Genomic DNA, 14,701 nt, shown 5'->3' on the forward strand with positions numbered 1-14,701 from the left:
ACCTCGTGCTGGAAGGCAAAATACTAGTAGGTTTTAAGCGCAATTTTCAATGCCTAGTAGGGTTTCAAATAACACACTTCTGTAATTCCTCTTGCTATTTTTAAGGTATCTGGGTTCCCAATTTCTGTAAAGGCTTTTGCCCCCAACGACCCCAAAACGAGGAAAAATATAAAGATAAAGGGATAAAGGTATTGCTCTCTCTGCCTGTGAAAAACATTGACTATTAAGGCCGCCAGCCATGTTCTTATGACTGGTGGACACTGCAAAGGCAAAACTTGACACCTTTGAATTAATTATACTGCATTTTCTCACTAATTTTTTTCTGGAAATGCAACTTTCTTTCCTTGGGGGACTCAGGATAGACTTGTGCAAATTTCTCATTTAATTCGTGGGAACAATAAGTGGATAAAATTGGGATCTAGAGTTTTCACATACTGAAATAGGATCTATTTAGAGAAGAATGCAGACTTTGAGGAGTCATTTGCTTCTTTGGAAGCCGTTATTGTGCTCTGTATGTTCTTCTCATTTTCGCCCTTGGTTTGTCTTTGAGAGGTTTGGGCCCTTTAGGAAACTGTTTCTACGAGTTTCAGCCTTCAATGTATTTATTGTTTGAATTAGTCGGGCAATGTCAGTTTGTCACTTAAAAATTCTGAGAGGATATGCTCTATGCATTTGTATGTAAATATTCTTCTTCGGAGTAAGACGGTTGGGTAAATGATAATCTATTTTTGTATGGGGTTCTACAGATGGTGGCAAGAATGGTTGGAATATGTGAACCAAAACCAGGCAAGTACTGTAAATGATGGATCTGCTTCTGAGCATCAGTTCTTAGGCGGTAGTGCTTTGAAGAGGCCTTCCAGCATTAATAATTCTGACTTGATATATCAAGCAGCCTCAGGGGATTCGGATGTGGGGATTGAGCTGCATGATACTCTTGTAGAAGGCACTGATTATATATTACTTCCTCAGGAAGTGTGGAATCAACTATATGAATGGTGAGTTTCCTTAGAAAGTGTTCTTGCTTATACTTTTTAGTATGGTTTTATCTGCTGTATGTTAGTTATGTACGTTCACAAACTTAATTCGTTGGAGCGCAAAAATTTGAAAGTTAGAGAAGATGAAAGATTCAGAACAATTGGTAAAGAATCCCAAGAAATCATGATTTGGGTAGTTACAGGACCTCTGAACTATATAAAGGTAGATCTTCTACTGCTGCAGTATTTTATGGAATAAAAGCCTATAAATTTATGGTGGTTGTGTAAAAAGATCTGGAGGCAAAAAACTTTTCATAGGAGACGATGGACCTTGAAGAGTAGCTTTTACTTGACCCTTCAGTGTTGCTGGGCTGGGTAAGGCGAGGGGTTGCAGTAATTCTAGGTGATGTGAAATGTGCACAAATGACTTGGTTCAAGTGTTTCCTCCTTTATGTTACGAATAAAATTCTTTGAGTTTCATTGGTAAGCTGGGATTGAAGTAATATGCTAAGCATACCTATGTAAATTACATACTGCAACAAGTTACAAAAAAATGACATGTAAATATGCAATTTGTATCCTTCTTTTGAAACTACTATAGTTCATGCAAGAAAAACTTAGCTTGACTTTCTTCTGATATAGCTCTGCCAAAATTTTGGAGGAGATGGTAAACTTTCATCAAAACTGAAGGTGTCCTGAGAACTTGCTACTTGGTCCTTTCTTCAATTATAAGCTCCTAGATTAACGTCCTCCTCACCATTTATAACTAAAATTAGGAAAAAAATCACTATTATAAAATAAAGTTAGAAAAAGGATATAGAGAAAAGAAATAATGAAACTTGATTTGACCACCTCTTTTTCCCCCTCCTGTATGGTGCTGTTGAATGCTCTTTCCCCTTCACAATTGCTAATTCTAAAGGCACGTGTCCTCTGCTAGCCCCCAATTTTCCATTTTATTGAACACTCTAATCCTATCTCCTTTTTTGATAAAGTCCTTAATGTTCTCTCTCTTTACTTCGTGGTTTAGATAAGAGATATTTTTCAGTAGCTTTGCGTAAGCATTATAGGTTCATTGGGAGAAGCCATATTGAGGAAGTAAGGATTAAGCAAGTATTATGAAATTTAATAGTCATTTTTCTGTTAAAGCACTATTAAGGAAATAGAACAACCATTTCTTGGTATAGGTATGAAGGAGGTCCTATATTGCCACGGAAGGTGATCAACTCTGGCCTCTCTCAGACTGAGTTGACCGTAGAAGTTTATCCTCTGCGTCTTCAGTTACATCTGATGCCAAAAGATGAATGCTCTACCATAAGAATAAGTAAAAAGGTAAGATCATCAGACTATTTCTGTCTTTTCACACAACCCAATTTTCCGCCCCCTCTTTCAATAAGGCAGTGAAAATCAATTGAAGAGAAATAAGTGTACATGAAAAGTATCCTTATTTGTTCATGAAGCCCCTAAGCTTATGATGTTTTTTAAGAGGGCGTTCTTGTTGTTGTTTGAGCAGGAAACAATTAGAGAACTTCATAAGAAGGCTTGTGAGATTTTCTCTCTCAACCCAGAACTAGTAAGAGGATCTATTGATATACCTTTTTGAGCCTTCTATGGTTCCTGAAAGAAACTATGCTTTTTTCACTTCTGTAGTTTGAACCCTTTCTATCCTTTTCAGGTTTGCATTTGGGATTACTTTAGCCATCAAAAGCATGCATTGATGGACATGGAAAAGACACTTGATGATGCAAATATACAAATGGATCAGGATGTATGTTTCTGTATGCTGCAATTAATTCTTTTAAGACTATTATCTCTGCCACAGAGGAACCAGTTAAGGATCTAGAAGTCTGGTCTAACTTTGATGTTCTTTGATTTTATCCATCAGTAATGCTATACATACATGATACATTTACTTGTTCGATGTTGTTTGAGTATCAAATAATATTTCTCTAGCATTTGGCTCTATCTTGAAAAAGTTAGAAATAAACTGGTCTTTATTATCCTCTCTATTACTTCTTCTTGGAGATGTGGAATGGAGCCCTCTGCATTTACATCCCTGTATGGCTTGTTTTTGCTATTTTCTTTGATAAGTATAGCTTTTTGCATGATAGTGAAGAACTTGTAAGATGATGGATGCAACGCCAGAATCTATTTATGGTAGTTCTCTTTTTCTTTTGTGATAAATTCATGAATATTTCTTTATGGCAGTCATGTAAGGTTCAGCTTTCTTGTCGTGTCGTACGATCACCTATCAAATTTTGATTAAAGGAAAAAAAAGAAGGCAAAAGAGCTAATGTATGAACTTATGACTGCTGAGAAGGGACACATTTGCTGTGTCATGCAACTTTGTGAGACTAGTTGGAAAGATAGATAGGATTCGTCCACAATTGGGTCTATTCAGAACCAAAGTAATTGCTTCTCTTTGGTCTAGTTTCCTAGTTTCTGGCCTCTAAAGTAATGGACCCTGGAAATTATGACCTTATTCATTAGTTTTTGAGTAAAGTTCTGCTATGAATTTCCAGCATGACCGAATGAATGTTTATAGTTGCATATACGTCTGAATCTAGCTGTTATAGTTTATAGCAGAAAGCTCTGATGAGTGTAAAGACTACTTTAGTGCAATTTCTAGTACACAATTCAAATTACATGTATTTTCTTTTTCTTTTGTTTGAGTATAAAAATGAATGATAAGTTCATGGAGTGGAAAGGTCATTAAGGTCAGTATGCCGGTTGACAATGAATTATAATGTTGAATGGATTGCCAACAACCTCTTTAAGGAAATAATAAGAAAAATACTGCTAGTTAAGTGAATATTGCTTCTGTTTTTTGTGAAGGTGTTCTTTCACTTTGTTGTTTCTAAGCTTTCCTCAGCATTCTAAGACTTTCTTCCCCTGTTTTGCAATGCGATTTGCATTGAAGCAGATTTTGGTTGAGGTTGTTAATAGTAACTCTGCTGGTGGTATGAATTCTTTTCACGAAAATGGAGCAGCAGATAACGGAACGGTGGCTCTTGTGGAACCATCTCAGTTGAACTTCTCAAATGCTGAAGGGTTGTCTCTGAGCAAGGGTTCAACTAGAAATGGCATTGCAGAGTTGTCGCAGTCACAGCACCTAGCTTCTTCAGGAACAGAAAAGACCTATGCGAGTACTGGTGTTAGTACGAGGGGATCTACTTGTGGTCTTACAGGGTTGATGAACCTTGGGAATACTTGCTTCATGAACAGCGCCATACAATGTCTTGTTCATACTCCAGAGTTTGCTCGCTACTTTCGAGAAGATTACTATCAGGAAATAAATCGGCAAAATCCTCTGGGGATGGTTGTAAGTTTCAGGCAAATTAACTATTTAAAAAGTAGTTTCTCAAATTTGATTTGGATGCTGAAAGGTTTACTAAAGCAGTGCCATTTACTAGTCACAGATTGTTTTAGGCTAAAATGTATTAGCAAGTCTAGAGATAATGTCCCTAGAGGTGGTTGGTATACTGAAAAAGTAGTCAACTATATTGGAAGAGAGGAATAAAAACATTTCTCATTAATAATTTAGAAATAGGAAAAGTTATTGTCTTTTGACTTTTGATCTAAATGTGCAGGGTGAGCTGGCTTTAGCATTTGGCGATTTACTTCGAAAGTTATGGGCACCAGGGCGAACTCCAGTTGCCCCTCGTCCTTTTAAGGCAAAGCTGGCTCGCTTTGCCCCACAGTTTAGTGGATACAACCAGCATGACTCTCAGGTGGTGTATATACTCAGAAATTATTGCTGCTTTGACCTGCTATGAATAGGATTTTCTTTATACCCAAAATTCTTCTCTTCAGGAACTCCTTGCATTTTTGTTGGATGGACTTCACGAGGACTTAAATCGTGTCAAACACAAGCCTTACATAAAATCGAAAGATGCAGATGGCCGACCTGATGAAGAAGTTGCTGATGAGTATTGGGCAAATCACATTGCCCGAAATGATTCCATAATTGTGGATGTATGCCAAGTGAGTAATATATTGTGAGAAAATGTTAATACATGACAAATAATGGGGCATACGCTTGGCTTGTGAGCTAGCCTTCTCAAATGTCTATTTTGATGAGTCAGAAATTTGATTATCTTGACGATTGCTCCGACTGCTGAACTATTGGGCATTGGCTCCCTATCAAGTTCTTCTTAAATGATTTATTTGATCTTATATTTGCTAAATATTTCTGCTTCTATAAAGTTCACTTCCATGTTTAATGCTAATTGCAGACCTAAGCTTCAGATTTTTTCTTCTGTACTGTACTTCTCTTATCCCAGGTTTACTTTCTTCAGAAATATTAAGGCAATTCTCATGCCTCAAGCAAAACAGTTTCTATTTGATTAGCATTCAACAACAGATATCCACTCTCTCCCCTTTTAGAGTCTGTCATGTAAAAACTGTTAGTTTCTTCAGTGCTACTTGTATTTACTTATCTAAACCAAAAAGAAAGAGAAAGAAACAAAAGCAAACAAAATAAGACCGTTATTTTCTTTATACATCCATGGCTATGGAATTTATCTGCCCTTTCCATTTTACAGGGCCAATACAAGTCAACTCTAGTGTGTCCTGTCTGTAATAAAGTCTCAGTAACATTTGATCCATTCATGTATCTTTCTTTGCCGCTTCAATCTGCCACAACACGAAGTATGACAGTAACAATTTTCACTTGCGATGGAAGTGCACTTCCAGCTGCTTGCACTGTTACAGTGCCAAAGCAGGGACGTTGCAGGGACTTGATTCAGGCACTTGGTAATTCTTGTTCCTTAAAGCACACTGAGAAACTTTTGCTTGCTGAGGTAGTCCTCTGATTACTCAAGTTACCTTTCAAGCATGAAATACTTGATGTTTAATTGGGTCTCACCTGATTTGTGTCCTGCTCGTAGATACGCGGCCATTTGATTCATCGTTTTCTGGAAGATCCTCTAATATCTTTGTCTTCTATCAAAGATGATGATCACCTTGCGGCCTACAAGATTCCAAAATTAGCAAAGAACTCGAAGTTTCTTCAACTGATACACCGTAGGGAAGAACGGTATGCATAATGTGTACCTTGTTTGCACCACTAGATATAGGCAGTTAATGTGTTGCCTCCTGATTTATTTGATCGAGTGCTGTCCAATATTCTTCATCTGCATATATACACACACACACACACACACACACACATGGCTATAGTAAGTTAGCATTGTACCCATTTTTTCATTTCTCTTAAATACCCCTGATGATACAATGGTAACACCTTAGTAAAATGACTATTTTTGTCTTCCATCTCAAGAACTAAACCTCACTTCTCCCTCCCTCCCCACCAGATCCCCTTCCCGTTGTTCCCTCTCCCCTTCTTCCTTTCGCAGACCCATATTGAAGTTCACCGCAACTTTAACTCAAATGAAATTCACAAAAAAGAAAAGAAAACGAAATTGAAATCCAATTGGAAAAAGAAAAAGAATCAAAAGACAGAAGTTTCTTCTCATGGTCTAATGAGCTTTGCGAAAAGCAATGTTCTTTCAAAGCCTCCTCCACTCTGATCCAGAAGTCGACCGAAGCCTTTGTTCTTGCTAATCTTGACACTGTGTGTTGCTGGGTTTAGCAAAAATCCAAAACAATGAGGAATCACGTATTGGAAAATTGAAGAATTTATTATATTTTGATATTTCTTGTGCTCAATGATGGAAGAGATATCTTCAGTTAATAATGGAAAATTGAATAGAAAATTGAACTAATGATTCCTGCCAGAATTTTTCTACAGAGAGTTAATTGGAGACAGTAGTCAGGATTTTCATAGAAGAATTGATGAATTTATTCAAAAGACCAAAAAGTCTCTATTTTAATGAGCTAGCAGGTATTATTAAGGGTATTTAAGAGAAATAAGAAGTGGGTACAATGCTAACCTACTACTTTCCTTGGAGCAGGTAGTTGCAGAGTTATCATCTTTGAAAGTGATAATCCATTGTTGTATTCTGAACTTTGTCTAGGGCCATAAGCTTTTGGAAAAAAGTAGTCTGCAGCACTTTTAGGTCTAATATGCATTTCCTGTTTTCTTCAGTATCTCATTACATCTCTTCAAGGCACTGTTGAAGTTTCCTTGGTATTCAAAATGCTATTTTAGTAAGAGAGCATATATGCAATCCTCTGTCTTCTAATGCTGCGCCTTTCTTTGTAGGGAAATTGGAATCTCTCAAAGTAGTGTTGGGTGGAAGCCTTATGGGACACCTCTTGTTTCACCTATCTCTTGTGATGATGTCATCACAAGGGGGGATATACAGTTGATAGTTCACAGAATGCTCTCGCCGATGCTAAGATCAGAAAATCCAGGATTTAACTGTGTTTCTCGCTCTAAGACATCAGCAGCCAACACATCCCGTCTTGCTACTGCTAGTGAAGGCTGTATAGACTCCAGTCTACCGAACGATGATCCGAGACAGAAGGATATGTCTAGCTCAAAACTGGCGAACTTGGAGAAACTACCTCTGCAGTTGGTTGATGAGAACAATGCGTGCATTGACCTAACTGTAGGAGAAGATAAATCAGTGAAATTGTCCTCATCGTCAATGTCGATACTTGTATTTGTTGATTGGTCTCAGAAGCTTTTGGAAAATTATGATACTCGTTACATAGAGAATTTGCCTGAAGTCACAAAATATGGGCCTGCGACAAAGAAAGCCCGTACTGAACCTCTTTCATTGTACAGTTGCTTGGAAGCCTTTTTACGTGAAGAGCCATTGGTCCCCGAGGATATGTGGTTAGTTTCCTCCTGTTCTCATTGCTCTTATTGCCAGAATTTTACACGAAAAGGAGGACAACTATTTGCTCATTATATGCCTGATGTCTGCGCATACCATTCCTCATGATAGCTTTGTTAGCTTTTGCCTTTTTAAGTTATTGCTTATATCAAGTTTTGCGGATATATGTTAAAGGTATTGTCCTACATGCAAAGAGCGAAGACAAGCAAGTAAGAAGTTGGATCTTTGGAGGCTTCCTGAAGTGCTTGTTATCCACCTGAAGAGGTTTTCCTACAGCCGGTCCATGAAGCATAAGCTGGAAACTTTTGTAAATTTTCCTATTCATGATTTTGACTTGACAAAATACGTGGCTAACAAGAACAACTCTCGACGTCAGCTCTATGAACTGTATGCGCTAACAAATCACTATGGTGGGATGGGAAGTGGGCACTACACCGCACATATCAAGGTGAGTAATTGCCTCTAATGCTGTCTTGAGTTCATTGAAGTTTTAGCTAGCGTTCTCTTGTTGCATGACATAGAGTATTAGTCTTAAGTTTTGAATGATAACAGAGCAATTAGTAATCAAATCTTCAAAATTGTCCTCGTGGATACAATCCTATTGAGTGTTAAAGTTGGTTAAATTGGCTTATTGAAGGCTTTCTTTCATCTCATTTATCCCTTTCCATGTTCAATTATTACAAATCTATCCTGCCACATTAACAGGCCTCCTAGTACTGCATCAGCATCTCAAGTATAATTTGCTCTCCTTTTGCAATATCTAATAACTAATGTACATATGCTAATACGCTAGTCTTTCCCGTCATGCCAGCTTCTTGATGAAAATAGATGGTACAACTTTGATGATAGCCACATATCACCAATTAATGAAGAAGATGTGAAGTCCGCTGCTGCTTATGTACTTTTCTATCGGAGGGTAAGAGCAGATCATCATCATCACCATTCTGTAAGCAATGGAGCAGTGTCTTCAGCAGGCCAACACAGCATTTCTTCGCGGAAGTAACTTCTCACCAACGAAAATCAGTTTTCTTGTACATGAAATCAATGTATTAATTTAGTGAAATATTAGGATCCTATACAAGAAGTTTAGGCAGTTTAGGGTCTCAGTGGTTTTCCCAATGGCTTTACAAAGTAAAATATGGGTGAATTGTAGGTGGGAGTGACCAGCCAAAGAATACCCTTGTACCACCAACCCTATGAGGGGAGCAAGAAAAACATTCAAGAAACAAAGAAGTGGTGGAGAGCTGAAACCAGTTCTACATATCTACATTATTTTGCTGCATAAGCCTTTTTCTCCTTTGGCCTATGAAACTTGCCCACCCTTTTCCCCCTGTTTCCCCTTTGTTTTAGCTCATATAGTTGAAGTCGTTTTTGTTTTTCCAACTGTTACAAAATAAGTGTATTTAGACATAAGCATGTTTAGTCAATTCTTTCCCATAATTTCTAATCACATAAAAGCGTCTAAAACATATTAAAATCTTGGTAATATTTTTGCCAGATCTTAAACCTGCAGGTTTTGGAAACGATCAAAATGAAATACAAGTAACTAAAAACAATTAAAGTTGATTGCATCTATCAGATGTAAAACAAACTTTGCGAAATGAAGTCCGACTGGGTTCTTCGGTTCTATTAGGGTGCTGAAGTCTCTTTCATTTCGTATTCTTGATGGTACGAATGTGATAGTCCGTAAATAATACCACACCAAGTGTTTACACCAAATTATAGTAACTCACTATGGTTAATTAATTTAATTAGATGAGAATGCATGTAATTTACCATGGTTAAATGATTGAAGTCCATATGCAATACACATGTCATATATCTATTGGTCTGGTGTAAATACCCGGTGCAGGTAAGTTTTTACCTGTGATGGTCCCTAATTTCAGTAACGGGTAAAGTCAAAAACGAATTTGTGACGTCCAAGAAAAGAAAATGAACCTAAACAAGGAAAGATAGTTGGGAATACAATTAAATAAATGCAGTAAATAGAACTCACATTTGGCCCTTGCTAAAGAGAGACGAATATCCAATTAACTAATTTTGATGAGGTTGTTGAACAGTCCATTTTTGGGTGAAAGATTAACTGCTATTATTGGCTGATACAGAACAGTAGAATTATTATTTTTTTAAATAGTAGTACTAATTCCTCTACATTGTTTTCCCTTGGAACATTTTGGTATAACTGGTAACTCAATGAACGGAAGCAACTCAAACGACTGACGAGAGTCACAAGAAAATGAAGGTCATCTCTTTTGTATATTTTTTTTGGAAGGGTGTATGTGAAAAAAGAGGTTACTAAAGAAAGGGCCCACAAAAAAGTTACAAAGCCACGAAGCTAAGATTTCTTTCAGGATGACCCATTGCTCTTTATTTGCCAATTTCCCTTTAGTCTTTCGTTAAAGTATTACGGAGTAGGAAAATTTTGGCTTCTATAAAGAAATGCGGTTATAAAATTATGTCAGGTCCGATTGTATTATTTTTTCCTATTGATATCCTTTGGGTATTATGAATTTGTCTTTAAATTTCAGGTGTGTAACATACGTACAACATTTAAAAATTACTACTTACATTACCTATTGATTAATAACACGTAGTAAAAGATATTAAATAAAAGTTAGATTGTAATCAGTGGTAGGCCATAGAATAGAGACGCCAGCCAAATACAGTGACGCAGAAATTTACAATCTCAATCAATCATCACACTATTTTTCTTTCTTAAAATAAAACAGAGGTAAGTTAGTCTTCATACGAATGTTATTACCAAATGAATTAATTAAGTTTCCGAATATTATAATACTCCCACTACCCACTCCCCATAAACAAATCAACTAGGTCAACTACTTCATCCTCTCACTCTCTCTCTACATTAACTAAAAATCATTGCTTTTCTATCAAACAGAGAAAACACACACACACACACACACACACACAAAAAAAAAAAAGAGAGAGAGAGAGAGAGAGAAGCTAGAGATGAAGACATGTTTTAATATTTTTGCCTTGTTTTTCTTCGTCCAAATATTGAGTTCTCAAGTAGATTGTCAAGTCACAGATTCATGTAATTCCAATCTTAACCTCAAAAACAAACCTCTCTTTGATACTTCTTCTTTTCATTGTGTTTCAGTATGGGCTGCACAAAACTATATCCTAAGAGTAAGTCTTTTTAACAAACACCTTTCTCTATTTATTTACTTCTTATATAGGATAGGAGTAACACTTTTCGTGATTATTTATTTAGTATATGCAAACGGATACAAAAGTATGGAGCTTTGTACTATCAGCACCCAATTCCAATTCATACATAGGGATGGGATTTTCACGAGACGGGAAAATGGTGGGGTCCAGTGCGATTGTAGGGTGGGTGAGCACCGACGGATCTTCCACCGTGAAAAGATATTTTCTGGGCGGACAATCGCCGGAGGAAGTTGTGCCCGATCAGGGAAATCTTCAACTTGTGAATGTGACATCCTCTATTATAGCTGAAAATTCAAGGATTTATATGGCTTTTCAATTGAATACTGAAATGCCCAGTAATCGCTTAATTTACTCACTTGGCCCTAATGGACGGCTGCCTTCCCCCGTCAACTACCAGTTGTCCCAACATCGGGAACATACCTCCACCTTCCTCGATTATACCTCTGGTTAGTTACTCTTCATACATTTTCTTTCTTTTTTTTTTTTTTGGGTGGGGGGGGGGGGGGGGGGGGGGAACTCAATACATATTTTCGATTTTGAAAGCCTTTTTTGGGTTAGACGATTTTTGTTGGAAAATAAAGTTGGGTAGTTACACTTTCTTTTTAGAATTTTTAAATTTTCTGAAACAAAAGTTTTATTTAAAGAAACTTTATTTTATTTTTTTGAATAAAAACCTCATACTATAAGAGAAGGGCTATTGAATGAAAAGGACGTCTTTATGATCTTAGAAGAAATAGCTTAACTTTTCCTTATCGAAAATAACCTTGTAAAACGTAAGAAAATGTTTGTTGCTTTTCCAGAAGCTTCTCGAAATTCAAATTAAAATTAAATTTCGATAAGTTTTCTTAATTTAACATGATTAATTTTTTCTTTACTATTCTTCGCACGTCGCGTGTCTTTAACTCTACTGATAAGTGATAGGAGAAAATTTACAAACTATTGTATCATGGAGCTTCTATAATTTTAATTTGAAGCTAAATTAATTTGAAAATTAAACATCCTGTAGCTCGTAATTAGTTAATTTATGTGTTTATTAAAAAGTCCATACCAAGGGGGTGGGTAGGGGTCTACGCGGCAAGTGATGAAAGCGTTTTGGCTTTTTATCGCCGGTGACCAACTACTTTATCAACTACCACTAACTACTACAGTATATGTATAATAATACGATTATAATCTATCTTCAACATGCCTTCCACATAGAATATTTTGATTAATATAGACTTAGAACACACAGAATATTTTGATTAGTGGTACTGAAATGGGTAAAAGTTATGGAGATAGAGCGCAAATTTCGATAGAGACAAAATCTTAGATCACTTGAAATTTTGATAAGTAAAACTATACGTGTGTATGTGAAAATAGCAAATTAAATTAGTTCAAATTGACCTGACCACTACCGTTAGAGTAAAGTTTTCCCACTTCTCTATTAGTACAAGGTTTGGGAATAGCAGGGGAGGGAGATGCAAGAAGGAAAGGGAAGATATTTAGTGGTGTTCTAATCCTGCACGTAAATAATGTAGATATACAAACATTAGACTACAAATTCACTAATTTTAGCCCAAACTACCAATAATGTTTGTGTTACAAGTCCACTTAATTTGTAATTCCTCTATTTCAATTTAGATGACACACTTTACTTATTAGTTTGTTCCAACAAGAATGACACATTTCTACAATTGAAAATAATTCAACTTTAAACTCTTCATTTTACCCTTAATGAGAAGCTTTTATAACCACACAAATTTCATGACCCTACAAAGCTTTTAAGACAACAAGTTTTAAAAGTCTTTTTTTTTCTTTTCTTAAACTCTGTGCTAAACTAACTCATCTAAATTGAAACGGAGGGAGTATAAAAAACTTATCCTGAATCCAAAACCAATAAAGTCAAATCCTAGTTTCTACAACTCACATCCATTGAATTGCAACTGTAATCTAGCTCCAATGTCAGAATGAGTTGTACTCCTGTTTATGTCAATGTACGTTTTAAGTTTAGTTCAGGTTGGAGAAGGTATTATTTTATTTACAACCAATCTTTGAACAAATCTCGCTAGTATAAAAGAAGAAGAAAAGTTTAAGCTGCCATGAACGTGCCAATTATTCTAAAGAAGTCACCTGCAACGACTGTTCCTTTTGGTGGACTTTTCCCAATTCAACTCCGGGTGAGAAAAAACTAAAAAGAATTTGGAGTAGGCCTGATATTTTATTTTATTATGTACATCTCATCTAGTTATCATAGAATGTTTCGTAAATGATGTACATCTTCAGTCGGATAATGTATATATTACTTATGCTGATGACTGAGTCTCGAATTCAGGACATCCGCATTAATATCATGTTAATTTAATAAATTCATTAGTTGAGATGTCTTGATAATTTTGTGATGTTGTGCAACAGGTCAAAGTGAATCAAAGACCCCTTATGCAAATCTGAGGAGAAGTCATGGACTCGTAAACATGTTTAGCTGGGGTATTGTGATACCAATAGGGGCAATGGTTGCAAGATACTTGAGGCAATATGATCCAATATGGTTTTACTCTCACACCACCATTCAATCACTTGGCTTTCTCCTTGGATTTGCGGGTATTATCTGTGGTTTTATTCTCGAAGATCGTCTTAGTGTTGATGTTGATAGACACAAAGCCCTTGGCATCTTCATTCTCGTTCTTGGTTGCTTGCAGGTTTGTTTTATTTATGACTAAATTTACAATTACCCTGTTTCAGTTATTGTTAGCAAATATTTGACTCTAGTAGATCAAACTGGCCTATTTGTTTATATGGTTAGGTTATTGCATTTTTGGCTCGACCAGGCAAGGAATCGAAAATGAGAAAATATTGGAATTGGTACCATTACACACTGGGAAGGGTTCTGATACTTTTGGCAGCAGTAAATATTTTCTATGGAATCTATTTAGGAGATGCAGGGACTGCTTGGAATGTTGGTTTTGCTGTTACTCTATTTATTTTGTTCATCACTGCTGCCATTCTAGAGATCAGAATGTGGATGACCACAAAATAGAAATCTTCTCTACATCATCCATTCATGTATTATGAGCATTTTGCTTTATATTCTTCTTCATATTTCTTCCAAATATCATAAATTCTTTGAGGGTCTTATGCAGAGTATTTTGTCTTTCATATTTTATTTTCAAATTAAAAAGTAAATAGTTTTTAATTATATTATATTTCAAACGACGCCTAAAATTTGAATAGCAGTGCAAAAACTAAGGGATTTTACCTAGTAATAACTCATTTACCATTTTTCTTCAGGTTCCTTAAAATTATATTGCGTATCCATACTTACTATATAAACCCTAATAAAAGAAGGATTCCTTAAATTTAGGGATTAGTTGTAACCGTAACCCTCCCCCTTCCTATTCTCCACGTCTGCTACCTTAATTCCCCACATACAAGCACGATTTTCTTCGCAATTTCAAAAGATTTCAAAATTATTCTCTTTCACACAAATCAACCAAAACCTCTCTTTTTCACATAAATCAAGTGACTAACTCTCTAAAATTGTAGCATTATATATTTCTCTAAATCAATTCCACCAACAACCATTAAAAAGCTTCAACCATTGACAAATCCATCAACATTATCTCTAAATTTATAGCAGCAGAAGGTTCGCCATTGACAATGAAGCTTTGAATTCGATATTCTAGTTTTACCAATTTGTGATTTATTTAGATTGGGTGTTTTTGCAAACAATCGAAAATATTCGTTGGGTTTATATCTCAATTTTGAAGGATATTGGTTAAGTTTAGAGTTGGATTTAGATGAAATTTCAGACTG

The 14,701-nt window shown here is 36.0% G+C and overlaps 2 protein-coding genes across 2 annotated transcripts in view; both read left to right on the forward strand.

Moving 5' to 3' along the window:
* LOC104244424 (ubiquitin carboxyl-terminal hydrolase 5) overlaps positions 1–9,002 on the forward strand; it is a 9,948-nt gene extending 946 nt beyond the window's left edge. Inside the window, exons 2-13 of the mRNA XM_009799836.2 lie at positions 747–995; positions 2,159–2,303; positions 2,485–2,544; positions 2,647–2,739; positions 3,895–4,293; positions 4,562–4,702; positions 4,785–4,955; positions 5,516–5,773; positions 5,861–6,009; positions 7,138–7,716; positions 7,892–8,165; positions 8,529–9,002. Of these exons, the coding sequence (XP_009798138.1) occupies positions 747–995; positions 2,159–2,303; positions 2,485–2,544; positions 2,647–2,739; positions 3,895–4,293; positions 4,562–4,702; positions 4,785–4,955; positions 5,516–5,773; positions 5,861–6,009; positions 7,138–7,716; positions 7,892–8,165; positions 8,529–8,720 (2,710 nt within the window). The 3' untranslated portion in view covers positions 8,721–9,002. The remainder of the gene's footprint in view (positions 1–746; positions 996–2,158; positions 2,304–2,484; positions 2,545–2,646; positions 2,740–3,894; positions 4,294–4,561; positions 4,703–4,784; positions 4,956–5,515; positions 5,774–5,860; positions 6,010–7,137; positions 7,717–7,891; positions 8,166–8,528) is intronic.
* Positions 9,003–10,538: 1,536 nt separating this feature from the next.
* LOC104244423 (cytochrome b561 and DOMON domain-containing protein At3g07570-like) lies at positions 10,539–14,021 on the forward strand. The gene is made up of 4 exons (XM_009799835.2): positions 10,539–10,867; positions 10,953–11,355; positions 13,304–13,587; positions 13,692–14,021. The coding sequence occupies exons 1-4, from the start codon at positions 10,688–10,690 to the stop codon at positions 13,923–13,925; spliced, it is 1,101 nt and encodes a 366-aa protein (XP_009798137.1). The 5' UTR covers positions 10,539–10,687; the 3' UTR covers positions 13,926–14,021.
* The last annotated feature ends 680 nt before the right edge of the window (positions 14,022–14,701 follow it).

The sequence above is a fragment of the Nicotiana sylvestris genome, chromosome 7, assembly GCF_000393655.2.
Source record: "Nicotiana sylvestris chromosome 7, ASM39365v2, whole genome shotgun sequence".
Taxonomy (NCBI): Eukaryota; Viridiplantae; Streptophyta; class Magnoliopsida; order Solanales; family Solanaceae; genus Nicotiana; species Nicotiana sylvestris.

Bases quoted from the DNA above. Each gene is read 5' to 3' on its own strand.
- LOC104244423 (XM_009799835.2), top strand. From the start codon at position 10,688: ATGAAGACATGTTTTAATATTTTTGCCTTGTTTTTCTTCGTCCAAATA. The intron at 11,356-13,303 runs GTTAGTTACTCT...GTTGTGCAACAG, and splicing joins CTTCCTCGATTATACCTCTG to GTCAAAGTGAATCAAAGACC. The intron at 13,588-13,691 runs GTTTGTTTTATT...TTATATGGTTAG, and splicing joins TCGTTCTTGGTTGCTTGCAG to GTTATTGCATTTTTGGCTCG.